Source organism: Panthera onca, chromosome B3 (assembly GCF_046562875.1).
Source record: "Panthera onca isolate mPanOnc1 chromosome B3, mPanOnc1 haplotype 2, whole genome shotgun sequence".
NCBI lineage: Eukaryota > Metazoa > Chordata > Mammalia > Carnivora > Felidae > Panthera > Panthera onca.
The window spans coordinates 135,048,488-135,074,478 of NC_138344.1; the positions used below are offsets into that span (position 1 = coordinate 135,048,488).

The 25,991-nt window shown below is 42.6% G+C and overlaps 1 protein-coding gene across 1 annotated transcript in view; it reads left to right on the forward strand.

Annotated features, from left to right (window-relative positions):
• The first annotated feature begins 4,804 nt into the window (after window positions 1-4,804).
• Window positions 4,805-25,991, forward strand: part of GOLGA5 (golgin A5) — a 32,971-nt gene continuing 11,784 nt past the window's right edge. The window contains exons 1-8 of the mRNA XM_060620601.3: window positions 4,805-5,042; window positions 7,163-7,736; window positions 14,791-15,018; window positions 16,776-16,995; window positions 17,705-17,828; window positions 19,305-19,508; window positions 23,014-23,184; window positions 25,626-25,754. Coding sequence (XP_060476584.3) covers window positions 7,193-7,736; window positions 14,791-15,018; window positions 16,776-16,995; window positions 17,705-17,828; window positions 19,305-19,508; window positions 23,014-23,184; window positions 25,626-25,754 — 1,620 coding nt within the window. The 5' untranslated portion in view covers window positions 4,805-5,042; window positions 7,163-7,192. The remainder of the gene's footprint in view (window positions 5,043-7,162; window positions 7,737-14,790; window positions 15,019-16,775; window positions 16,996-17,704; window positions 17,829-19,304; window positions 19,509-23,013; window positions 23,185-25,625; window positions 25,755-25,991) is intronic.

Genomic DNA, 25,991 nt, shown 5'->3' on the forward strand with positions numbered 1-25,991 from the left:
CATACTACTCACTCCCCGTGTGACCGTGCAGCTACACCCCAGCAGACTCTAAGCTTAGGGTAGGTGATGGTCTGGTGAGGTCAGAGGAGAGACCTGGAGACAGCGATTGAGACACAGGTTTACTGGGGTACTTTACATATAGGGAGCCCAGGAGCAGCCGACTGGACAAAGCATCCGCTTCTGGGATCTACATGCAACAAGTTTTTACATCACAGCACCTTAACTTAGCAATTATCAGTGGCCCTTCCCCTCCTTGGATGGCCAGAGTCTCAAAGAGATCAAGCAAGGCCTGCCACCTAGACAATCTTTCTGTGTGTGTGTGTGTGTGTGTGTGTAAAGATTGTTACTTTTTTTTTTTTTTAATTTACATTGAAATTAGTTAGCATCTAGTGCAACAATGATTTCAGGAGTAGATTCCTTAGTGCCCCTTACCCATTTAGCCCATCCTCCCTCCCACAACTCCTCCAGCCACCCTGTTTGTTCTGCATATTTAAGAGTCTCTTATGTTTTATCCCTCTCCCTGTTTTTATATTATTTTTGTTTCCCTTCCCTTATGTTCATCTGTTTTGTCTCTGAAAGTCCTCATATGAGTGAAGTCATATGATTTTTGTCTTTCTCTGACTAATTTCACTTAGCATAATACCCTCCAGTTCCATCCACGTAGTTGCAAATGGCAAGATTTCATTGTTTTTGATTGCCGAGTAATACTCCATTGTATATATATACCACATCTTCTTATCCATTCATCCATCGATGGACATTTGGGCTCTCTCCATACTTTGGCTATTGTTGATAGTGCTGCTATAAACATGGGGGTGCATGTATCCCTTCGAAACAGCACCCCTGTATCCCGTGGATAAATGCCTAGTAGTGCAATTGCTGGGTCATAGGGTATTTCTATTTTTAGTTTTTTGAGGAACCTCCATCCTGTTTTCCAGAGTGGCTGCACCAGCTTGCATTCCCACCAACAATGCAAAAGAGATCTGCTTTCTCCGCATCCTCACAAACATCTGTTGTTGCCTGACTTGTTAATGTTAGCCATTCTGACAGGGGTGAGGTGGTATCTCATTGTGGTTTTGATTTGTATTTCCCTGAGGATAAGTGATTTTTAGCCTTTTTTTTCATGTGTCGGTTGGCCATCTGGATGCCTTCTTTGGAGAAGTGTCTATCCATGTCTTTTGCCCATTTCTTCACTGGATTATTTGTCTTTTGGATGTTGAGTTTGATAAGTTCTTTATAGATTTTGGATCCTAACCTTTATCCAATATGTCTCCCATTCTGTCGGTTGCCCTTTAGTTTTGCTGATTGTTTCCTTCGCTGTGCAGAAGCTTTTTATTTTGATGAGGTCCCAGTAGTTCATTTTGGCTTTTGTTTCCCTTGCCTCCGGAGACGTGTTGAGTAAGAAGTTGCTGCGGCCAAGATCAAAGAGGTTTTTGCCTGCTTTCTCCTCAAGGATTTTGATGGCTTCCTGTCTTACATTGAGGTCTTTCATCCATTTTGAGTTTATTTTTGTGTATGGGGTAAGAAAGTGGTCCAGGTTCATTCTTCTGCATGTCGTTGTCCAGTTTTCCCAGCACCACTTGTTAAAGAGTCTGTCTTTGTTCCATTGGATATTCTTTCCTGCTTTGTCAAAGATTAGCTGGCCATACGCTTGTGGGTCCATTTCTGGGTTCTCTGTTCTGTTCCATTGATCTGAGTGTCTGTTCTTGTGCCAGTACCATACTGTCTTGATGATTACAACTTCGCAGTATAGCTTGAAGTCCGGGATCGTGATGCCTCCTGATTTGGTTTTCTTGTTTAAGATTTCTTTGGCTGTTTGGGGTCTTTTCTGGTTCCATACAAATTTTAGGATTATTTGTTCTAGCTCTGTGAAGAATGCTGGTGTTATTTTGATAGGGATTGTAGATTTGATAGGGATTTGATGTAGATTGCTTTGGGTAGTATTGACATTTTAACAAGATTTGTTCTTCCTATCCAGGAGCATGGAATCTTTTTTCCATTTTTTTGTGTCTTCTTCAATTTCTTTCATAAGCTTTCTATAGTTTTCCATGTATAGATTTTTCACCTCTTTAGTTAGATTTATTCCTAGGTATTTTATGGTTTTTGGCGCAATTGTCAATGGGATCAATTCCTTGATTTCTCTTTCTGTTGCTTCATTGTTGGTGTATAGGAATGCAACCGATTTCTGTGCATCGATTTTATATCCTGCAACTTTGCTGAATTCAAGAATCAGTTCTAACAGTTTTTTGGTGGAATCTTTTGGGTTTTCCATATAGAATATCATATCATCTGCGAAGAGGAAAAGTTTGACCTCCTCCTGGCCGATTTGGATGCCTTTTATTTCTTTGTGTTGTCTGATTGCAGAGGCTAAAACTTCCAATACTATGTTGAATAACAGTGGCTAGAGTGGACATCCCTGTCTTGTTCCTGACCTTGGGGGGAAAGCTCTCAGTTTTTCCCCATTGAGGATGATATTAGTGTTAGGTCGTTCTGGACAATCTTTGTTATAAGGGAGACACTCTGGGTTGGCCACCCCCAATGCCCCTGACCTTGAACACTGAACAACACATTCTGCTGCACATTCTGCTTGATAGGAATATTGACAGAGGAAAAGATTTCTACATTTTCAAGATAGTGATTAACAGGGGCATTCAGGGTATGCTTGCACAAACAAGCTATCCAGCAGGTACCATACAGTGACCGTGGGAAAGTAACTAAATCTCTCTGAATCTCAGTGTCTTCATCTATAAGAGGGGGTTATGTGTTAGTTAAGGCTCTCTGTCTTAATCTCGCTCTTAATCTCATTAGTTAAGGCTGTGTAAGATACAGTGCCAAATCTCAGTGCCACCTAAAACCAAAGGATGGGGCACCTGGCTGGCTCAGTCGGTTAAGTCTCTGACTTCAGCTCAGGTCATGACCTTACGGTTCATGAGTTTGAGCCCTGCATTGGTCTGTGTGCTGACAGCTCAGAGCCTGGAGCCTGCTTCGGATTCTGTGTCTCCCACTCTCTCTCTCTGCCTCTCCCATGCTCATCCTGTCTCTCTCTCTCTCTCTCTCTCTCTCAAAAATAAACATTTAAAATTTTTAAATAAATAAATAAAAGTGAAGGTTTATTTTTCACTCCTGTAATGTGTTAGATGTGGGCTGCTTCGCATCTTTTTCTTTCCAGGTCCCAGGGGGAGGGAGCAGCCCTAACTGGACTAGCCATTCTCATGAGAGAGGAAAAGGATCAAGAGAGCTGATAGAAATATAATGGGTCTTAACACTTTTGCACAGATGTGGTGAAAGGCCTTCTGTTCACATTTCATTGGCCAAAGCAAGTCACAGGATCAGGCTTGACGTCAGGGAGGCTAGAAAGGACACTCCTCCTACAGAAAACATTGCAACCACCTGGCAACAGGTAGTGATGTATAATCCTTACCAGGAAAAGCTACATAAAACCTGAGAACAAGACCACCTATCACAGGATAACAACAGCACCTTCCTTACAGTTGTAAGAATTAAATGAGGTGAGTGTTGGTGGTATAGTGGTGAGCATAGCTGCCTTCCAAGAATTAAATGAGGTGAGGCACATCCGATGCATAACCGTATTCTGCACTTAATAAGGGCTCCGAGGGGCACCTGGGTGGCGCAGTCGGTTAAGCGTCCGACTTCAGCCAGGTCACGATCTCGCGGTCCGTGAGTTCGAGCCCCGCGTCAGGCTCTGGGCTGATGGCTCGGAGCCTGGAGCCTGTTTCCGATTCTGTGTCTCCCTCTCTCTCTGCCCCTCCCCCGTTCATGCTCTGTCTCTCTCTGTCCCAAAAATAAATAAATAAATTAATTAATTAATAAGTAAATAAAAATAAGGGCTCAGAAACTGAGCCCTTATTATTATTACTTCCAGCTGCTGCTGAAAGTGTTTCCATTCGCTAGACTGGGCTGAACCTGACTTGGGAAGAAGAGAAACAGGAATTGTAATCACTCCCAATATTCAATTGGAGAATATAAAACACTGAGTCTAAGAACACAAGCTTTCGAGAACTGTGGACTCCTCATTAAGACAGATGATTTTAGACAAGCTACTTAACCTCTTTGAGCCTTAGTTTCCTCAACCTGAAAATGGGGATGTATGGGACTATGTTGTAGGCTTGTCAACAATTAGAGCCAAATTAGCCCAATCCTGTGCACCATAGCAGGAGCTGAGTATTTAATTATTGAGTGTGGATTTTAGACTATTTTCAAGTATTCTAGGAACTGTATGCATAACATAACTACAATATTGCTGTATGGAAAGACCCATTATGGGTCTTTTCCATCGTTTGGGTCTCGGCTTAAAGGTCACCTCTTCAGAGAGATCACACCATTTAAAGTGTTTCCTCCACCTCCAGTCACTTCTCCCTTTTTGTCTGTACAACTTTGATAGCGTTCTTAAAATCGTCTTGTTCAGTCATTGGTTTAAAATCCGTCTCTGCCACTAGAAAGGAATCTCCAGGAACTCAGGGATCTTGTTTTCTGTATTCCCATCTCCCGCCCTGGGTCCTCAGCATCCTTACCCTAAAAACTGGCAGGCGAAGAGGGAAAGGTGAAGGCTGGGGGTCCACCTAGGTCTCACGCCCCGCCCAACTCAGGCCTCAAATTCCTTCTAGGCGGGGTACCGCCTCAGTCACCCCGCGGTGCCGCCCAGGGTCCCGCCCCCCTGGGGGGCGTGGCCTACAATGTTATGCCGGCCGCGTGCAGACCGTCGTCCTCTAAGGGAGGAGAGCTACGTCACACGCACCAGGCGGAAGAAGGGCGTGGCCAAGAGCGAGGCCCCCGCAGCCGCCGGCGCCACCGCCTGAGTCGCCTCCAGGTGGCTGTTGTCCGTCCCGGGCCGCTCAGGCAGCTCGGAAGCCACTCTGTTTTGGGGTCCTCGCCGCCCTTCCACGTCTCCCGGAAGAGTAGCGGGGCCGCGGCCGGGCCGGGACCAGGTTTCGTCTGCCTGGCCCTCTAGCCGCCGGCTGCCGAGGTGGGGGGCGGCCCTGGCGGGCGACGAGGCCGCGGTGCAGCCGCTCCGGAGTCCTCAGGTGAGGCGGCAGCTGAGCCCAGTGGGCCGGACGGGTCCGCCTAGGGCGTTAACGGCCGTAGGTGCGGGGTTGGCGTCCCCTAAGCGGAGACTCTGGTCTCTGCGCTTTTGGGGGGCTGAGGGAGAGGGCAGGAGAGCCCCCTGGGGCCTCAGCCGGCATTGTTTAGTGCCCTGCCCTCTCCTCCCTCCCCGCCCCCCGCCCCCAGCCGGGTTTGGCAGCTCCTCCCCCTCCAGAGGTTCAGCCTGGCAGGTGGGGAGCGAAGCGGGGGTCTGTACTCGCCTACCTGAGATCTGTTGACGACAAAGTCCCTGGGACCGACCGACTGACCCCCAGCCTCCCTTCCTCTGTGTTGACACCTGGCCTTCGAAGCAGACCCTGCCACTGCTGTCTGCGGACCCATCCCCAGCCCACGCACTGTCACCCTCTCTTCATCTCCGTCCCTGTGGGCCATTTCCTGGGACAATGCCTGAGAAATTAATTACTTGGGGGCACTGCACCTCTGAAGTCCGCTGGAGTTGTCAGTGGGGCAAGTGCCCAGGACCGCTGTTTGTATTTAATTGGATAATCAACATTAAGGCATGGGGTTTTGTTTTAAAGCCCCATTAACTTTAAAAATAGGAGGCGAGATATAGGGGGTTAATAAGTATGCTTTGACTCCTTTAATTAGTAAGGATCATTTGCCGCCCAGTCGCCACCAATGTTTGCTTGAGAATAATGCTTGACATCTGTAAAGAGTTTTACATGTTACAGAGCACTGCACCTCCATTTTCATTTGAGGTCACATAAACTGTGAAATATACAGGTATATAATAGTCCCATTTTGTAAGGAACAGGTTTAGAGGGTGAGTTTCTTCTTGAGGTTATTCAGTTACTGAGAGGCTAGATGGGAAAGGCAGCGGTTAAAAAAAAAAACTGGGTTTGGCTGACTTAGATTGGAGTTGCTAAGCTGCCATCGAAACTCTGGGATCTTTCTAAATCTTTTCCCCGTTTGTGAAAAAAGAATACTGCTACTTACTACGTAATGTGGTTGTGAAAATTATGTGTGATAAAGGTAATGATTGTATGGCATTTGACATACAAACTACATTCAGCAGTATTTACGGATGCCTGCTGTGTGCTGAGAATTCAGTGGTAAGCAAAACAGACCTGGCCTTCATCCAGCCACTTCCCTCCTCCTCTTTCCAATAGGAAGAGACAGAAAAAAAAATCATATAAAACATGGAAGGTTGTGAGAGTAAAGCCTAGCATGCGAACAGAGAATGATAGAACCTAAGCTAGATGGAGAGAAAGAGAACTGTGTTTTGGAGCTCATGACATTTAGGTGAAGTTTAAGAACAAGAAAGAGTTAATGACGAAAGAGCATGCCAGGCACAACAATGTGCACATTCAAGAAATGGTTGTTGACTTTTTTAGTACACTTCTGTATCTGTAAGGACTAATTACTTCATCATTCCGATTCATTCTGGCACACCAAAAAGTACTCAGATCTATTTATCAAATAAATGGCTGTGCAGTCATTTTTTTTATTCTGAACTTAGCCAGTGTGCACATAGTAGGTACTGAGAATGTAAATTATTGCAATTGTACTTTAGACAGATTATATATGTGCACATCTAAATTATCCATAATACTGCTGCATTTAAACATGGAGATTTAGTATCAATCAGAAGTTTCTTCAAGTTTTAGCACCTTAAAACAAACTTCAGGGAATTCTTTTTATTTGGTTGAGCTGGAATTTTACTATATTGATTATTTGCTACTTACGTTTGCTACAGTAACATTTGCCTATTGTTGAAATAGGAGTTATAACAGTAGAGATAGCTGTAATTATTATGGTAATAGCAACTACTAAAATGAGTGTCTACTGCGTGTTAGGCCTTTTGCAGAGTTGTTTTTATAGATTACTTCATCTTAAAGCCGTCCTATAATGTGAATACACTTATTTTTCTCATTTTCCAGGTAAAGATTCTCAGTTTCAGTGAAGTCGTTTGCTCAAGGTTACATAGCTAGTAAGGGGCAGCGCTAGGCTTTCAGTCCAGGACTGCCTGACTGCGGAGCCTGGTCTTCACTGCTGTGCTCTGCTGTTATGCCATACTGACCACTTTATGTCCTTTTTACAGGTTCACCAATAGGATTATTCTGCTACCATCATGTCCTGGTTTGCTGATCTTGCTGGGAAGGCAGAAGATCTTTTAAATCGAGTTGATCAAGGGGCTGCAACAGCTCTCAGTAGAAAAGAGAACACCGGCAATATCACATATAACAAAAATGCTGACTATCCTGAACTTCAGCAAAATACAGATTTGACTTATCAGACTGGATCTAAAGCTGCTTATATTTCCTCAGCAGCTGATAACATTAGAAATCAGAAAGCCACTCTCTTAGCTGGCACAGCAAATGTGAAAGTAGGATCTAGGACATCAGTGGAGACCTCTCATTCTGTTGAAAACACATCTGTTCCTAGGCCTTCATCCCAGTTTGTTCGAAGAAAAAAGTCAGAACCTGATGATGAGCTGCTGTTTGACTTTCTTAATAGTTCACAGAAGGAGCCTACCGGGAGGGTGGAAATCAAAAAAGAAAGGAGCAAGACACCTGTCCTTCAGAGTTCTCGGACAGCAAGTGTTGGTTCTGTGAACACCAGCGTGACCACCGTCAAAACCGTTGAGGAAAATCCTTCTAGGAGCCAAGGCGATGGTAGTTAATCAGCCCTCTGGTTTCTTTTAGAGTTAAGCAAATGGGACGTGTCATAACCTGAAATGTTCTGGTAGTGTTTCTCATCCTCTGTTATGTTACCTTTCCCCACTGGTGTAAAGGCAGCTTCTAAAATGTGGAATGAACGTGATAGACAACACGGAAGCCATTAGTCAGTGTACAGTTATAATAGGGACCTTTGAATGTTGTCTGTTGGGTGCCTTTACCCGGCCTAGCATCTAAGAAATTCTGCCCAGGATGATTCTCTAAGATATTTTAAACTACAAAAAAACAAAAAAGACAATTTTGAAATCTGAAAGAAAACATAATTTTGGACTTGGAACTATCTCAATTCATTTCTTTTTGGGATGATAAAATAGGAGGATGTCCTTCACATTTATTCTGGATTGTGAGGGCTTTTTCTGTGTGTGTGTGTGTGTGTGTGTGTGTGTGTGTGTGTGTTTACCCCTTGCATCCCTCAGAAATGAAGCTGAGAGACTGAACTTCGATCCGAGTTGAAGGGTTGAAGGCATTGACCTGGTCGTGAAGTAACAGTTTAGAATTCTGGTTTTCATTGCTGTGAAATTACCTGTATATATAGATCTTCTCACCTGCAAAAATGAGGTTAACGTGGTAATATGGCTGATTCAGGTACCTACTAACCATTTTAAAATAGCAAACACATGGTAGGTTCTTGCAGAGATTCTTTATAAAGTTGGTGATTATTGGAAGCTTGTTATTTTCTTAAATATTAAAGCTTCTCCCGTAGTCCTGGCTGTTGGTGAATAAAATCTGTCAAGATAAAGTGGTAAAGAGGCAAGTGTTTGGGGCTTTCAAGACAGGATCATGCAGTAACAGTTGACTATGTACACACACTCCTAAATTTCTTTTTAACAGGGTCGAGAGGGCGAGAGAGACATGTAAACATAATTTATGGGGCACCTGGGTGGCTCAGTCGGTTGAGGGTCTGTCTTCAGCTCAGGTCATGATCTTACAGTTCGTGAGTTTGAGCCCCTGCATCAGGCTCACTGCTCTCAGTGCAGGGCCCACTTGGATCCTCCGTCCCCTTCTCCCTCTGCTCCTCCCCCCCCTTTCTCAACAACAACGACAACAAAACTATAGTATATTAGTATATAGTATAGTAAATACAGAAATTGAAATACGGTTAGAGTATTGTGGAGCCATTAAGGAGAAAGTAAGGTATTCAGGTAAGGATTCACAGGGGGTCTGTGGTTTGAGTTGAGTCTCAAAGAATGAGTAGAAGTTTCCAGGTGAAAAAGAAGAGGGGTTGGAGACAGCATTCAATGCAGAGATTCTGTACACGTTTGGTAGAGTAGTTGTTGTGGGCACGGTGTGTAGGAGACAGCAAAAGAAAACGAAGGTAGCAAAGAAGGTTGGGAGCTGTTTGTGAAGGCCCTTGTATGCCTCCGTTTACGTGTTTAAACCCATTATTCGTATACATCATTCTCTCTTAAAGAGTGGTCCCTGGGCAACATGCGTTAGAAGCACTTGTGTGATTAAGAAAAGTGAATTATTGTGTGCCTCCCCAGACTTCTTGAATCGGACTTTCCGGGGCTGGAGGTAGGGCATATGATATTTTTGTTGTTGTTCTCCAGGAGATTACTAGGGCCAGGTAAATTGTAAGTGCCATAGCAATGGGATGCTAATAGAGGTCTTTCAAAGAAAGTTGATATTTTTCTACTTTTAAGGAAAACCGCTTACATTTGATTGTAAAGGAGTCAAAGGAAACCTGTTGACAGGGAAACGAGTTAGAATCAGTTAATACGTGGGAGTTATAAAGATGAAGTTTTGTTTCTCTAGGGCAGGGTCTCAATCTTGGGACTGTTGGGTGGAATAAATCTTTGTTGTAGGAGGCACCATCCCTGGCCTCTTAATCCATTCGATGCCAGTAGCATCCCCAATTGTGATAACCAAAAATGTCTCTCTCTTTCCCGCCCCCCTCTCTATGTCTGCCTGTCTGTCTATCTATCTATCTATCTATATCTATATAGCCAAATGTCCCTTGGGAGCAAAATCACCCTAGGTTGAGAAGCAGTGCCCTAGGATGCCTAGAAACGTCTATAAATGGAATTGCTGGGTTGTAGGGTGTGACAGGGTTCCAGGTACGGTAGTATACCAGAATTGTTTTCTCAAGAGGTGTACCAATTTATACTTGAACAACTATGGTTACTATTGCTTCTGCTCTGCATTTTCACCAACATTGGATATTTTCAGTGACTGTGTTTTGTTAATCAGGTGTGTTGTTATTTTTCTCCTTACTAATGAGGTTGAGCATCTTTTCAGATATTTATGCAGGTTTCGTCTTCTGGGAAGTGCTATTCAAATCTTTTGATCAATTTTTTCCAATGGATCATTTGTCTTTTTCCTTATTGATTCACAGATATCCTTTATATATTCCAGATGGTGATTCTTTCTACACCTCCTTCTGTTTTACCTTGGTTTTCCCCCACTTCTCTCTGTGGTATCTCAGTAGAGTTCTTAATGTACATGAATTTAGCGTTCTTTTCTTTGTGGTATGTTTTTTTGTGTCTTAGAAAATTTTTTCCTGTCCTAAGGCCATAAGGATATTTTCCTGTATTCTAAAGGTTTTATAGTTTTGCCTTTCATATTTTTGTTTATTTAAAATTTGGGGGTTTTTTAGATAAACGGTGTAAGGTAGATGCCTATCTAGTTCCATTTTTTTCCCCCCATACTGTTATCTCAGCATTAGTCATTGAAAATATTTCCTTTCCCTGTCAATCTGCAATATCACCCCTGGCATTTTGTGCCAATACCACGCTGTCTTAATTCATGTAGTTTTATAGTGTTTTGATATCTCCTAGAGCAATTTCTCCCATCTGGTCTTTCAAGAATGTTTTGGCTATTCTTGGACTTTTTTGTACATCCATATTCATTTTAGAATTTGCTTTCCAAGTTTCACAAAAATTCTTACGGCCTTTTTATTGGGAGTCTATTGCTTCCGTTTGGGTGAGAATCAGCATCTTTACAAAACTGAGGTTTCTCACCCATGATAACATGGTACAATTTCAACTTAGTTTTTAAGTGTCTTTCTTTAAGATTTTATCATTTTCTTCATGAAAGTCTTGCATATTTTTTGTCAGATTTATTCCTGGTAGTTTATATTTTTTGAAACTTGTAGATGGCATCCTTTTTAAAGTTTTACTTTCTGTTCCTGATGTATTGGCTTTTGACACACAGCAGCCTACATAGCTCTTAATCTTTTATTTTTCTGTACATTCAGATTTTCAACAACACAGTATCTGTAGATAGTGAGACTTTGGTTCCTTCTTAACCCTTTAATCTTTAAAAAGAATCTTTTTCTTGCCTCACTGCATTGGCTTGGGCTGAGAACCAGTATCTTGTTCTTTGTCTTAACCATGGTTTGACAGTTTAACCAAATACAATGTCTATGTTAGTTTTTTAATAGGTACTTTTTATCAGGTGAATACTGTATCTATGTATCTAGTTTGAGTTGTGTTTTCTTAAGTTTATTTATTTTGAGAGCGAGAGCAAGCAGGGAGGGGGACAGAGAGAGGGAGAGAGTGAGAATCCCAAGCAGGCTCCGAGCTGTTAGCACAACATAGGGGTCCAACCCACAGCTGGTGAAACTGGTTAACCTACTGAATCACCCAGCCATCCCTCTAATTTGAGTTTTTATGTTGAATTTTTACAGTGTTTTTTCCTGTATGTATATCATATGATTTTTTAATATGCTTTTTGTTCCTTAATATTAATATGGGATACAAATCAATTGACTTTTTTAAAACCTAAAACCAGACTTGACTTTGAGTTTGCTAATATTCCAGTTAGGATTTTTGCATTTATTTCATAAGTGAGAGTGACCTGTAATACTGTTAGGTTTTAGTGTTACAGTTATGTTAGCCTTATAAAATGAATTTGAAAGTGTTCCCTCTTTTTCTGTTGTCTTAATTATTTGATGTAAAACCGAGATTATTTATTCCCTGAATTTTGCTGGAACTCACTGGTAAAACCATCAGGTCTGGAGTTTTAACTATTGATTCTATTGGTTTTCCATTTCCTCTGTTTTTGGTGAGTTACATTTTTTTTCCTAAGAGTTTGTCTATTTCATATGTACTTTGGGGGATTGTATTTATTTTACTTAATTTTAGGAAAATAGTAAAAGGGTCATAGCTGAAACCTTAACCCAATTGGACACCAACCTAATCATTCATACTAACCCTGCAGAAACCAAAGCTTGATCACAGATACTACTAGAAGAATATCAGTATCTGGCACTGTGATAAATGCCTATTTTTTTAAACAGTGTTAATGAAGTATAACTGACGTATAATTAACTACACATACTTAAGTATACAATTTGATAGGTTTCAACATCACATACGTTTAAAAATTTATTGGCATAATGTTAGTGATATGTCCCTCAAAAGACCATTTTAATTATCTCTAGCAGATTTCTATTTTGTTAGTTTCTGGTCTTTATTGTTAATTTTTGCTTTGGGGTTTATTCTGTTTTAAAATTGTGTGTGTGTGTGTGTGTGTGTGTGTGTTTATTTTTGAGAGAGAGAGAGAGACTGAGTGTAAGTAGGGGAGGAGCAAAGAGAGAGGGAGACAGAATCCGAAGCAGGCTCCAGGCTCTGAGCTGTCAGCACAGAACCCAATGGCACGGCTCATACCCATGAACCGTGAGATCATGACCTGAGCTGAAGTCAGATGCTTAACCAACTGAGCCACCCCGGCGCCCCAGGTTTTATTCTGTTTTTATAGCCTTTAACTCATTTTCTTCCTTTCATTTTTGATGTATATATTAAATACAAAAAATGTCTTTTTATTTTTTTAAAATGTGTATTTATTTATTTATTTTGAGAGAGAGCAAGCAGGGAAGGGGCAGAGAAATGGGGAGAGAGAAAATCCCAAGCAGGCTCTGTGCTGTCCGCTCAGAGCCTAATGAAGGGCTTAATCCTACAACCCTGGGTTCATGACCTGAGCCGAAATCAAGAATCGGATGCTCAACCAACTGAACCACCCAGGTGCCCCTATAAATGTCTTTTTAAATACTACTTTATATATATCCCACAATTTTGGATATATACTTTATTTCTTTAAAAAAATTTTGATTTTGGGGCGCCTGGGTGGCTCAATCGGTTAAGCGTCTGACTTTGGCTCAGGTCATGATCTCACAGTTCGTGAGTTCGAGCCCCGCGTCGGGCTCTGTGCTGACAGCTCAGAGCCTGGAGCCTGCTTCACATTCTGTGTCTCCCTCTCTCTCTGCCCCTTCCCTGCTCATGCTCTGTCTCTCTCTGTCTCAAAAATAAATAAACATTAAAAAAAAAATTTTTTTTTTTAAATTTTGATTTTGGAAATTTCAGATATATCAAAGTAGATTTTGATGACTCCCTCCAATAATACCTATTATCTAACTACATTATCTAAACAGTTTACAGCCGTTCTTATTTCTTTTATACCCTCCCGTTTTCCATCCCTTCCTCTACCCGCCACAGAATTATTTTGAAACAAATCACAGATCTCCTATCATTTCTTCTAGAAATATTTCATTTGATGACCCTAGAGAGATGTAAGCTTTAAAAACAAACATCCACACCATAATCACCCTAAAATTTTAATAATTCCTCAGTATCACCTAATACCTAGTCATTGTTCAGATTTCGATTTCTCATAATTTTTTTGTGTATATTGAAATGCACAAATCTTAGCTATACAGATAAATGGCTATGCCTATGTAACCCACACTTTTATTATGATAAATAATATTTCCTTTGTCCCTTTGCCTCATGTCTCTTTCCAGTTCATCTTTCTACCCCATTTCCCCAACTACCACTGTTCTGATTTTTTTCACCTTAGTTTTTCTCCTAAAACTTCCATATAAATGGAATCATATAGTATGTCCACTCTCTTATCTTTTTCCTCACCACATTAGTAAGATCCATGGATATATCAGTAATTTGTTCTGAGTATACCACACTTTAGTCTCTTTTATGGACAATGGATTGTTTCCAGTTTTGGGTTATTGTAAATAAAGCTGTTATGACCATTTTTGTTCTTGTCTGTTTGTGGGAAAATGTTTTCATGTCTCTAGGAAGTGGAAACCTGGGAAGGGATTTACTAGGCGAAATGGTAGCTGCATATTTAATTTCATAAGAAACTGAAACCTTTTCCCACAGTGGTTATACCATTTTGTGCTCCCACCAGTAAAATCTAGGAGAGCTCTGGCTGCTCCGTGTCTTTGTCAGCATTTGGCATCGTCCTCTTAATTGTAGCCATTTTAGTGGGTGTGCATTGGTTCTCGTGGTTTCAATCTGCATTTTTCCTTGATCACTGATGATGTTGAGAACTTTTTTATACGATTATGGGTCAGTAGTTTATCTTCCTTTCTGAAGTGTCAGCTCTTTTGCCTGTACTGTTACTATTTTCGTCCATTTTATCATTTAGCTATATAACTGTACGTCGTTTTTTTAGAGCAAGTTAAAAATGCATCTGCATCACATTTTGTAACAAAAGCAGGATGAATCTGAATTTACGAATCTCTAGCTCCTTGAGTAAGACCTTTTAGACTCAAGTTTGGTATGTAACAAATTGCTCCGACATATTATTACTCTCCTTGCCTTGAAACCCACAGCTGTTCTTTTGTGCCTTTCCAGTATTTTCACTGTTGGGACTTGTCTCTTTTTTTAAGAAAATACTTTAAAGCCCAAAGGGAGACTGAAACCCTTTTTACCTAAGTCCAACCACTTAAATCCTCTCTGGTTTTCTCCTTCCCAGAACTGTATTCTTGTGTCTGTTCTGCATCACCATTCATTCAGTATATCCAGACTTTGAGATCCTTAGAGGTCTGTAGCCTCCAAGTAGGACAATGAAATTTCATCAGAAGGAAGTCTATTGAAAATTTACCCTGTATTTTATTTAAATTTAAGCTGTCATTTTAGCTGTAGCAGTTGACTTGAGCTAAAAGGCATTCTACCAAAGTAAGCTACTCATGTGTATGCAGTGCCTGTTCTGGTGTAACAAAAGTGTATTCTTTTTTTTTTTTTTTTTACAGAAACCTCTAATAATTCAGATTCTGGCCATGAAGTTCAAGAGGATTCTTCAAAGGAAAATGTATCATCAAGTGCTGCCTGCACTGACCACAATCCAGCACCTACTCCTGACGGCAAATCACATGAACTGTCTAATCTTCGGTTGGAGAACCAACTGTTGAGGAATGAGGTTCAGTCTTTAAATCAAGAAATGGCCTCATTACTTCAAAGATCCAAGGAAACTCAAGAAGGTAGAGCCTTATTTCAATTGTGCAGGGTTAGGAATTTAACATTTCAAAAATAAACGAAGATTTGATTACATCAAAACTTAGAAATATTTCAGATGAGACTTATAAAATAGCATTTTCATAGAAACAGGGCCCAGATTTAGAAGTGAGACCAGTCATCCTCCCACCGACCTGAACCAGAACATTGGCTTGTTTGGTCATTCTTTAGGAATCGTGAAATTTAGGGACTGAGAATGGAACATCAGTAATCATCTGATTCATTGGATCGATTTATTCTGAGCATTCAGGGGGAGCTGCTCATGAACCAAAGGTGTGATTAAACAAAGTAGTGGGCACCAGTGGGCGAGGTCACGGTATTGCACTGCTCCTGGGGCTGTAAAGCAAACATGGAATTCAGTTTGAAAAGTGCTGTCTCGAAATGTGCAGTGAAGTGGCCCTAGAGTAGAAAACCCTTGGATTCCTCAGAAGTAGATAATTTAAAAGTAAAAAAAAAAAATCCCACAAGTGAGGTAGTGGTGGGGAATATGTTAATGTTAATGTAAGTGTGGCCAAGGGAAAATAAGACAAGTCTCTGCCCTGGATCCTGGCAGTGATTAGAAAGGAGTGTAGGGACAGTGGGAAAGTTTGGCCAAGACGTGGATGGAGGCCCAGAAGAGTACAAGAGGAAGGAAGTTTAAGACTTGTTGGGCTGACTTTAGAAAAAACTTCACTTTACCAGACTAACGTGGACATAGAAATAGAGCCTTTCCTGAGACCATGTAGAGTTTGCTTTGATGTTAATTTTGTTTTGCCGGCAGACTGTTGTTACAGATCATATGTAAGGATGTGGAAATCTTTACTGCACTGTTCTTTCTAGATTTAAAAAATAGAGGGCACCTGGGTGGCTCAGTCAGTTAGGCATCCGACTTCAGCTTGGGTCATGATCTCATCGTCTGTGAGTTCAAGCCCCGTGTTGGGCACTGTGCTGACAGCTCAGAGCCTGGAACCTGCTTTGGAGTCTGTGTCTCCATCTCTCTGCATCTCCCCCACTCGCACTCTGTCTCTCTCTTTCTCTCTCTCTCAGAAATAAATAAGGACCAAAAAAATTTTTTTAAAAAAAAGCATCTTTTTGGGGTGCCCAGGTGGCTCAGTTGGTTGAGTGTCTGACTTTGGCTCAGGTCATGATCTCATGGTTTGTGGGTTCGAGCCCTGCATCGGGCGCTCTCTAGTCGGCACAGAACTCACTTCGGATCCTCTGTCTCCCTCTCTCTCTGCCCCTCCCCCACTTGCACTCTCTCAAAAAATAAAACATTTAAAAAAATAGCATCTTTTTGCTACGATGATTGAGAGAAACAGATTCTTTCCTGTGTTTATCTTCAGGTTTTGACTTTGTTTGTTTGGTCTTACTGGAGCGTATGCCCTTGGTTTGGATTTGCATTCGTCCTGTCTCTAGCAGAACTCTACGAATCCACCGGCCATTATAGTGTTGTGAATTCTGCTCTATACTGGTTTTGGCTCCCAAATACTTTATGCTATGTCTCAAAAAAATTTTTTTTTGTAGAAGTGCAGCTATTATCATGCCCTGTTCCAGCCTCTTAACTGTAATGTAGATGTGAGTGTTGGCCTTGAGAAGTGGGTATCCCATTTGGAGCAGATAGTCTGAAGATACGTCTAAGCCCCCAATTTTGGCAGTCAGTCCTAAAGGCGCAGAGGAGAATCTGTGTGTGCTGTGAGAAAGGCGTGTCTGCTTGGATAGAGACATTTCTCTCTGTCTTTTTTAGAATTAAACAAAGCAAGAGCAAGGGTTGAAAAGTGGAATGTTGACCACTCAAAGAGTGATCGAATAACTCGAGAACTTCGAGCCCAGGTCGACGATCTGACTGAAGCAGTGGCCGCAAAGGACTCGCAGCTGGGTGTGCTGAAAGTGAGGCTGCAGGAAGCCGACCAGCTACTGAGCTCCCGCACAGAAGCCCTGGAAGCCTTACAGAGCGAAAAATCGAGGTAGCTCACTCTAGAAGTCATGAACAAGGGGGCTGGGAAGTTTCTTTCCAATACAAGTAATGATAAACACTGTAGTATATCCCACTTTGTGGAAACTTAGCTTTTGAAATTTACAGAGGGGAAATTTATGTTTTTTTTGTTTTTTGTTTTGTTTTTTAATTTTTTTTTTTTTCAACATTTATTTATTTTTGGGACAGAGAGAGACAGAGCATGAACGGGGGAGGGGCAGAGAGAGAGGGAGACACAGAATCGGAAACAGGCTCCAGGCTCTGAGCCATCAGCCCAGAGCCTGACGCGGGGCTCGAACTCACGGACCGCGAGATCATGACCTGGCTGAAGTCGGACGCCCAACCGACTGCGCCACCCAGGCGCCCCAAATTTATGTTTTTTTTAATGTGAAATGTGTGTGATTAAAAGTCGATTTACTAGTTGAATCTTGAGATGCATTGTTAGCAGAGTCTGCATTTAAAAATATTTGAAGAACGTCGGGTCATTAATCTTTTGACATATGATGATATGTGCTGTGTGCTTATATTTGGATGCCTAAAAATATAGGTTACGTTCCATTAAAAGGCAGAAAGGTTTCTTTAAGAATATTTTAGTCAAGCCATCTTTTTTGTGCTTATAAGCCAATGCTCTAAAAATTATTCTGCCTGACCACTTGTACACTGTGGAAACGAGCCTCTTCGAGTGATGTCTTGTCTTTTAGAATAATGCAGGATCACAGCGAAGGTAGTAGCCTGCAGAACCAAGCTCTGCAAACCCTTCAGGAGAGACTGCATGAAGCGGACGCCGCCCGGAAGAGAGAGCAGGAGAGCTGTAAACAGATGCAGGTTCGAGAGGAGACATGACTTTCCTAACACATTTTCTCCCAAATAAAACTCTGCAGTGCGTTTCAGAAAATTCTCTTTCTGTGACAAAATCCAAGTATTTGGAAATTTAGCTTGATCCTCGCTAAATTTAATCCTACGTATTGAAATACATTTAAAATGAAGTTCAGTATCCTTTATGATTGACAAGGTATCGGCAGGGGGACGTGGGGGCTCTTCTTCTGAGAGGGTACTTGAAGGGACGACGCACAGGTCGGACAAGGGTCCCAGAGGGGAGGGGTGTTACGCTCTCTTGACAGAAAGCTCTGTCAGATAATAAAAGGGGAGCAGCCCCTCAGCACCCCTTAAAAAAGGAAATACAATTAAAATAGTTAATGTTCATTAGAGACAGACATTTTCACTTAATTTTGTTGTGCAACCAACATTACCGTTATTTGATTAAAAGCTGATTTGGGGCTTCTTTCTTACAACTAGATGGTGCTGAGAAGCTTTTGAATAAAACAAAAATGTTGCTGATGTGGGGCATCTTGTTTATGTTTTTATTTAAGCTTTTTCTGATTCCATTTTATCTGATTTCATTTATTTCCAGAGAGATGTACCTAATATATACTTCTACTCTTTAAAAAAACCTTTTCTTAAAAATTTTTTTTAAAATTTAATGTTTATTTATTTTGAAAGAGAGAGAGTGCAAGCAGGGGAGGGGCAGAGAGAGAGGGAGATGCTGAATCCAAAGCAGGCTCCAGGCTCTGAGCTGTCAGCACAGAGCCTGACACGGGACTCAAACTCATGAGCCGCGAGATCATGACCTGAGCTGCAGTTGGGACGCTTAACCGACCGAGCCACCCAGGCGCCCCTAAAAAATTTTTTTTAAGTAGGCTTCATGTCCAGTGTGGAGCCCAGCGCAGGGCTGAGTTCAAGACCTGAGCTGAGATCAAGAGTCAGATGCTTAGGGGCGCTTAGGTGGCTCAGTTGATTAAGTGTCCAACTTCAACTCAGGTCATGATCTCAAGGTTTGTGGGTTCCAGCCCCACGTCAGGCTCTGTGCTGACAGCCCGGAGCCTGGAGCCTGCTTCAGATTCTGTCTCCCTCTCTCTCTCTCTGCCCCTCCCCTGCTCATGCTCTGTCTCTCTCTGTCTCAAAAATAAATAAAAACATTAAAAACAAAACAGATTTCCAAGCCTAGTCTTAGAAGTGCCAATTCAGTAAGCCTGGGGAAGGCCTTCGGTGGCTGCATTTTTTTTAAAACTCCCTAATTGATTCTGATGCATTGCCATGTTTGGGAGCCAGCAACCTTAAATTCTCTATTCTTTAGCTCTTAACAAATGAGGTGGTATGTTTTGTTTTGTTTTGTTTTGTTTTTAAACTTCCCTGTTAGGTTGTTGGACTGAGCTAAAAAAAATCCCGTAAGATATCTGATTAGGTGGTTGTAAAATATATCTCAAAGGAAATGATGTAAGCAGATATAAAAATTTGTCACAGCACGAGTTTGCTGCACGCCTTAATGACATGGAAGCGGAACGGCAGAATTTGGCAGAAGCGGTTACTCTGGCCGAACGAAAATACTCGGACGAGAAGAAGAGAGTTGACGAGCTGCAGCAACAAGTCAAAGTGTTTAAGTCCAACTTGGAGTCCTCTAAGCAGGAACTCATCGACTACAAGCAAAAAGCTACTAGAATACTCCAAGTAAGCTTGAGATGTACACTGCGGATGTTGGGATTCGCCAGTTGGGAGACACTCTTTGACTCCACGTTGATCTGTGAGAGGATTGGTTCGTGTTTGGCTGGGTTGGCTCACGTCAGGTGCCTTACTCAGAGGTTTTGTAAAAGGCTAAAGTGTCCCTTGTTCCAACCACCTTTCTTTCTTTTTGCTTAAAATTCATTCTGCCACTGCCCAGGCCAGGCCCGCCACCTGTCATCTTAACCACTATATCGATGGTCGTTGTTAAGCAGTCACTTCCTTCTTCCTTGCTGATCCTCTGTCAGGTTTTTCAGGCAGCTTCCCCCGCCTGGTGTCTCAGCCGACCTTCCCTTCCACTCCGCTGAAAAACACTGTGTCAGTCTCCAGCTAATGTAGTCTTCAGCTTCTCCTTCCTTTGCCTCCTATCCGAGGGAAACGTCTGCTTTCGTCAGGAGGCATTTTCAGCCTGTGCGTGGGTTCCCACTCCACCTCATTTAAGCTCCTCCTCCTGAGTCTGTCCTCTCCCTGTTTTTCCCCTCTCTGCTGCCTTCTTCTGGCTCAGCATACTCAAGAGCACATGGTCGCTTAGTGGAAGAACAGACAAGGTCTTCGAACTCCTGCCTAAGGAAAAAAACCATACTTTTGGCTTTTTTGACCACTTCGATCCATTTCCTTGTCCTTTCTCTCAATGTCAGACTTACCAGAATTTTTGTAAATATGCTGTCTCTATTTTAGACCTGGTAACTTTAACTCCTTCGTGTAATTTCTGTCCCTGCTACATTTCTGAAATTGTCTTCCCAGAGGCCTTTAATGAGCTGAATATGTACTTTCTTCCTTTCTTAGTTTCCACCCACTTTGATTTTGGTGGAGTATTGGACACTGTCAGCCCCCCTCCCTTCTTGAAACTCCTGCCTTCTGGTGCCACTCACACTGCCTTCTCTCTCTCTATCCTCTCTCACTGCTCTTTCTGTCTGTGTTGGGCCCTCTTCCCAGTCTCCAAAGAGGAGAGTCCTCCCAAATTCCATCCTAAGCCCTCTCTAACTCCTTTCTTCGCGTTATCATGTATATATCCACTCTGCCTGTGTCTGCCACCTTGATGTGACTTCAGCTTGTCTCCAAGCCTAACTTCCTGACCTGTTTCTAAGTGCCTGCCGTGTTTCTCTACATGGGGTGTCCCATCCCCCAAACCAGCTTATTCATTCTCTTATTCATTCTCTTATTTCGGTAAATATCATGCCTTCTTCCCAGGCAATAGAGCGTGAACCACAATGACATTTTGACTCCACCTTTTTCCTTTAGCTCCTGCCTCCTGTTGGGTATGAGCACCTTTTTGATTCCTCTTTCATGAGACAGCATGTCTGTCTCCTCCAAACCATTCCAATTATTTTTGCTATGTCACTCTAATTCATTTAAAAGGGTCCTTATTGAGTACTTAACTATTCACGAGGCATTATGGTAGGTGCTGAGGGTATGTCTTCTTTCTGAAAAGAGCAGTTAAGTTAGTAAAAAAAAAAAAAAAAAAAACCTGAGGTAATTGGTGGGATGAAGTTATCGATGCATTAAGCCCTTAAAATCTGCCGGGGGGAGTCGGGCAACTGGAGATGCCGTATAAAGAGGAATTGGAGGAGGAGTAGGAAGACTTGTGGGGAGGAGATTTCTGATAGGACAGCCTGTGCCCTTGCAAAGGGGGCCTGAGGGAGCATGGCATGGCATATGTGGTGGACGGCAGCTCGTTCCCTTGACCATGACGGTTAGGGATGAAGAGGCGAGAAAGAGAAGGAGCAGAAGGACTGGCCGTGATGAGGATGCAAGGGGAGAGTTGGCACGGGACCCGGCTCTTAGGAGGTGCTCAGTGAATTGCCACGGATGTTGAGGGGTGAGGACGGGATGGCGAGATGGAGACGGTAAAGAGGAGGGTATCAGAATGGATGGTGAGGAATAGTGAGGACTGGTCTAATTTATGGTAGTGAGGGTGGCAGACGGGACAGACTTGGAGGAGGTGGGGTGTGCGAGATGGAGAGATTTAACTGGAGGAGGGGGGGAATAGAAGTGCAAGGAAGGAGGACTCCGGTTTTCTGGTTTGAGTGCACAAGAGATACTCCCCTGCCGTGTGGCAGAGAAACAGGGAAGCCGGTAGGCTAGCACTGGAGGGTAGGACAGGCGATGACGAGTTTGCAAAACTGATGTGACATTGGGGTGAAAGTTTTAGGAAGGCGATCAGAAATACAGGCCTGGAGCTCAGCACAGAGGTCTGGGCCTTAGCCCGGAGAGAGACGGAGAATTATGTTTATTATAGAAAATTAGAAAAAATACAGAGAAGTTTGAAGAAGCCGCCCAGAGTTCTACCACATAAAAAGAAAAGACTATTTTTGATGGAGGAGAGTGCCTTTCAAATATTTCTATCGAAGGTGAAAGAGCTGATGGTCATTACTGCTGGCCTAGAACAATAGCACTTTTTAAACTAGTCTTCCCACATTAAATCGCTTTTTCCAACTCCTCTTTTCTACCAGGGGTTCGTAAACCTTTTCTGTAAAGGGCCAGATAGTACATATTGCAGGCTTCGCAGGCTCTCTGTGGTCACCATCACATACTCTTTATTTTTTTATGATCCTATAACCGTGTAGAAACCCTCCTTAGCTTATGGGCTGTCCACCGATAGGCCACAGGCCAGATCTGGCCCGTCAGCCGTAGTCTGTGAATGCCTACTTTATACCCCTGCCAGATTAACCCTCCTAAAATACAGCTCTGGTCATCTCACTTCCCGGTCTACTTTTTGATCATTTGTTTTGGCCCGCCAAATAAAAGTCAAACATTTTAGCCTGGCATCTGAAGCCCCCACAGATTGGGCCTAACATAGTACCTCAGCACATCTCTCAATACCCTGATGCTGTTTCTTGTATACCCTTGTTCACCCTGATGCTGTTGCATTTTTATGCTTTGCCCTGTCTTCTCTATACCTGTCCAAATCCTAGCCATTTTTCAGGATCAGCATAACTGCTCCTTTCCGGTAGAGCCTTCTCTTCCCCAGAAGTGGTTTTTCCTTCTTGGAACTCTGCGGGTAGTCTTGGCAGATGCCTCTCTCAACTTGCTTATTGCCTTTTACTGGATACTTGTAACGTCCCTTCTGGTTTATAAGGCTGAGGGTACCATCCCAATGGGGACATCTTCGTGACACAGACACTTAGCACAGTGCCAAACCCTCTGTAGGCGTTCCGTAAATATTTGTTGAGTAGCATGTGATGGAGGAAAAAAGCATGAGGAAGGAGGAGAAGAACATATGAGAAGAATCTTGTTAATAACAAGTTCTCAACAATAACATGGGCCTGGGGACCAAAACCCAAGGACGGTCTGCGGCAAGGCTCTAGTGCGTTTTCATCCCAATGTGGACTTTCTTTGGCGGAGAATGTAATTGGGCTGTTTCCACAGTGGCTTAGGTAGTGCAAGATTGATGGTGTTCAGTATACAAGCTGATCTCAGTTTTGCTTAAAGAGGTTCCTTTTTTTTGTAATAGTCTAAAGAAAAATTGATTAACAGCTTGAAGGAAGGCTCTGGCTTTGAAGGCCTCGATAGCAGTACTGTGCACAGCGTGGAGCTGGAAGAACTTCGCCATGAAAAGGAGCTGCAGAAGGAGGAGATACAGAAGCTGATGGGCCACATCCATCAGCTGAGGTCCGAACTACAGGTAAGATTCACTGCCGGTCGGCTGCACAGACAACCACCCACCCCAGCTGTCGGCAGGTGAGAAGAGGGGGCGTCTGTGGTTTGGGGGAAGACAGAGGGAGACAGAGAGTGGAACTTGTGTGGGACCAGCAGTCGCCATGTAGAAGTGAATCTAAAGCGATAGGTTTCTTGTCCACTGACTGTGAAGTTCTGGGAATAACAAACATAGGTAACTAGATTCGTTCGTTAAACAAATTCTCACCCTGCGTCCCCCGTGTGCTGGGCATCCTGTAGGCTCAGAGTAACAGCAAGGAACCACACAGAACCTTTGTATTTATGGAATTTACAATCTAGTGGTTAAAACACACATGAGATTTGGGTTTGTCAATAAAACCGAGATGTTTTCTGATACTGGAATGGACACAGGATGGTCTCTTCGTTAGAGTTACAGGCATAATGTTAATAATTTATGGCTTATGTGAATTGCTGTTTTTAATCCACAAGTAAACGGGGCCTTTCATTTAGATTCAACATGGAGTCTTTGATGTAAATATCCTAGGCGGAGTCTCTGAGAACGAGAGAACATAAAGTGCTGGCTAACAAGCCGTCTTTAAAAGAAAAAAGAAAAAAAAAACATTTTGCAAAGAATACTCATCCGTGCGCGAACTCAGCAAGTGATTGGTTTGTGAGATGTGCATGACCTACAAAGGAAAGTGTGGGAGTCACAAGGGTAGGGTTTCTTGTCTGGCGTGCGGGCTTGGATATTAGACTTAGCAGATGTGTTACCCGTGCCAAACACTTGGTCTCGCCGAGCCTGAGTTTTCTCATCTGTAAACTGAAGGCAAACAGAGCTGCTCTTGAGGATAAGGGATGTGTGTAAAAGGGCCTAGCATTGTTCCCAACATGGATTAGGCCCTCAGCAACTGTTAGCTGATGTTACTTCTGGATTTTTTCATATTGGCCGAGTAGAAGAGCTGATAAAGACTGTTGTCCTCATAGTCTGTAAAGTAGGACTTTTTTTTCGTGTAATTTTGAATTCCAGAAATTCAGTCCCATGAATTTAGAAATGGAGTAGATGCTAATCCTCTTCACATCTTGTCTTACTTATACATGTATTTTGGATGAGATTATGAAAAATAGGACTTGTTGTATTTAATATCTCATCCTTACCCCAGCATCACTGATGACGTTGACTATTCTCAAGAAGTTGATGAAATGTATAGTGAGGATTAAAGTATATCCATGAGAATGAGAGAATTGTAACTGGCCTACAATAGCTATCCTTCACTCAGCACTTCTGTGCCAAGCATCGCGCTGAGCTCTGAGCGTACATCCCTCCATTTGTTCCTTACCATAAACCTGGAAGGGAGGTATGGTGCGTTCTGTCTCTATACTTTGAAGAAATCTAGTCATAGAGAAGGAGAGTAGCTTCCCTGTGACTACTAAAGTAGCAGAGTTGGGGTTAGAACCTTAGTCTGTCCGATTCCAGAACACGTTCTTAACCACTGCCCATCCCACCTGCGGCTCAAGAATTCATTTGATTAAGTCAAATTGATGGCAAGATTAATTTACCTACTACTCACCCCGAAAACTCAGGGGTAGGGAAAAATAATTGTACTTATTGCTGTTTTCCTCTAAATCCACAAAGTTGTGTTATCTGGGAATATCTGTTATTATCTGGAAGTATCATTAATCTGCCCGTTCTCCCAAACGGTATGTGAAGTGCGGAGTTGTGGAGAGGAGTTCAAGACAGAGTGTACCAAAAGACCAAAAGCAGATTGAGATGCTGATTTTCATCTCTTGTGGGCCTGTGTGAATGGACGCATGCTTAACCCATACAGGGGAAATAGAGAAACCTAGAGTTCTGTTCTTTGCCACCAGCAAATTTGATAGGAAATCTAGAAGGTGGTTTTTGAGTTTGAAGAAGTGAGAATAATGATGCTAAGTGAAGGAGTGAGAAATATAGAAAGATATAAAAACAGATAACGGTAATAAAGCTAAAAAAAAAAATGAAATAATAGACTAACCTGAGGGTAAGAGAGAACAGTTATTTCTAGGTTTCTGTTGAGTACTTAGCACACATGCAAAAACTAACTATAACCTGCATTCCCACGGGACCAGTGCAGCAAAGTCCTTTTTGATGTTATGTTTCTGTTCCTTTTGAAATTGTTAGCTTTTGATTAGAGCTGTAGGTCTCCCAGGGAGCCACTGTTTACGCATGCTCATTAAATCACATGGTTCATGTGCTGCGGCAGCTATGGTAACCTCTTCGTGTCTCTCACCATTTGCCACATTATACAGTGAAGCGTCCGTTTATCTACTCCTTTTGGGCTGAGACCATGTCCTCTCATCTGTATCCCTCTAGTGCCCGCTGAGCCCAGGGCATGGTGCACAGTGATAACTCAATAAATGTTGAAACGAACGGTTAATTATTGCTTTCACATATAAGGCTCATCGTTTTAGGATATGGAGGCTCAGCAGGTTAGTGAAGCAGAATCAGCAAGAGAACAGTTACGAGATCTGCAGGACCAAATAGCTGGACAAAAAGCATCTAAACAAGAGCTGGAGGCAGAATTGGAGCGACAGAAGCAGGTAAAGATTTTAGATGGGAGATTACCAAGGAAGGCGCTTTGCTGGTGGTCCCGTGAGGCTACTCGTCTAGGAAAGGACCTCACTGACATTCTTGTAGGTATGGGTTTGGAGTGGTGATGGTAAATGCGACCTTCTAGGTCCCTCCTGCCTTGTCACTACCCACCCCTTCACTGTTTATTTGACAGATGAAAAATAGAACCACAACACGGTCATGGGACTTGCCTCTTAGCACACAGC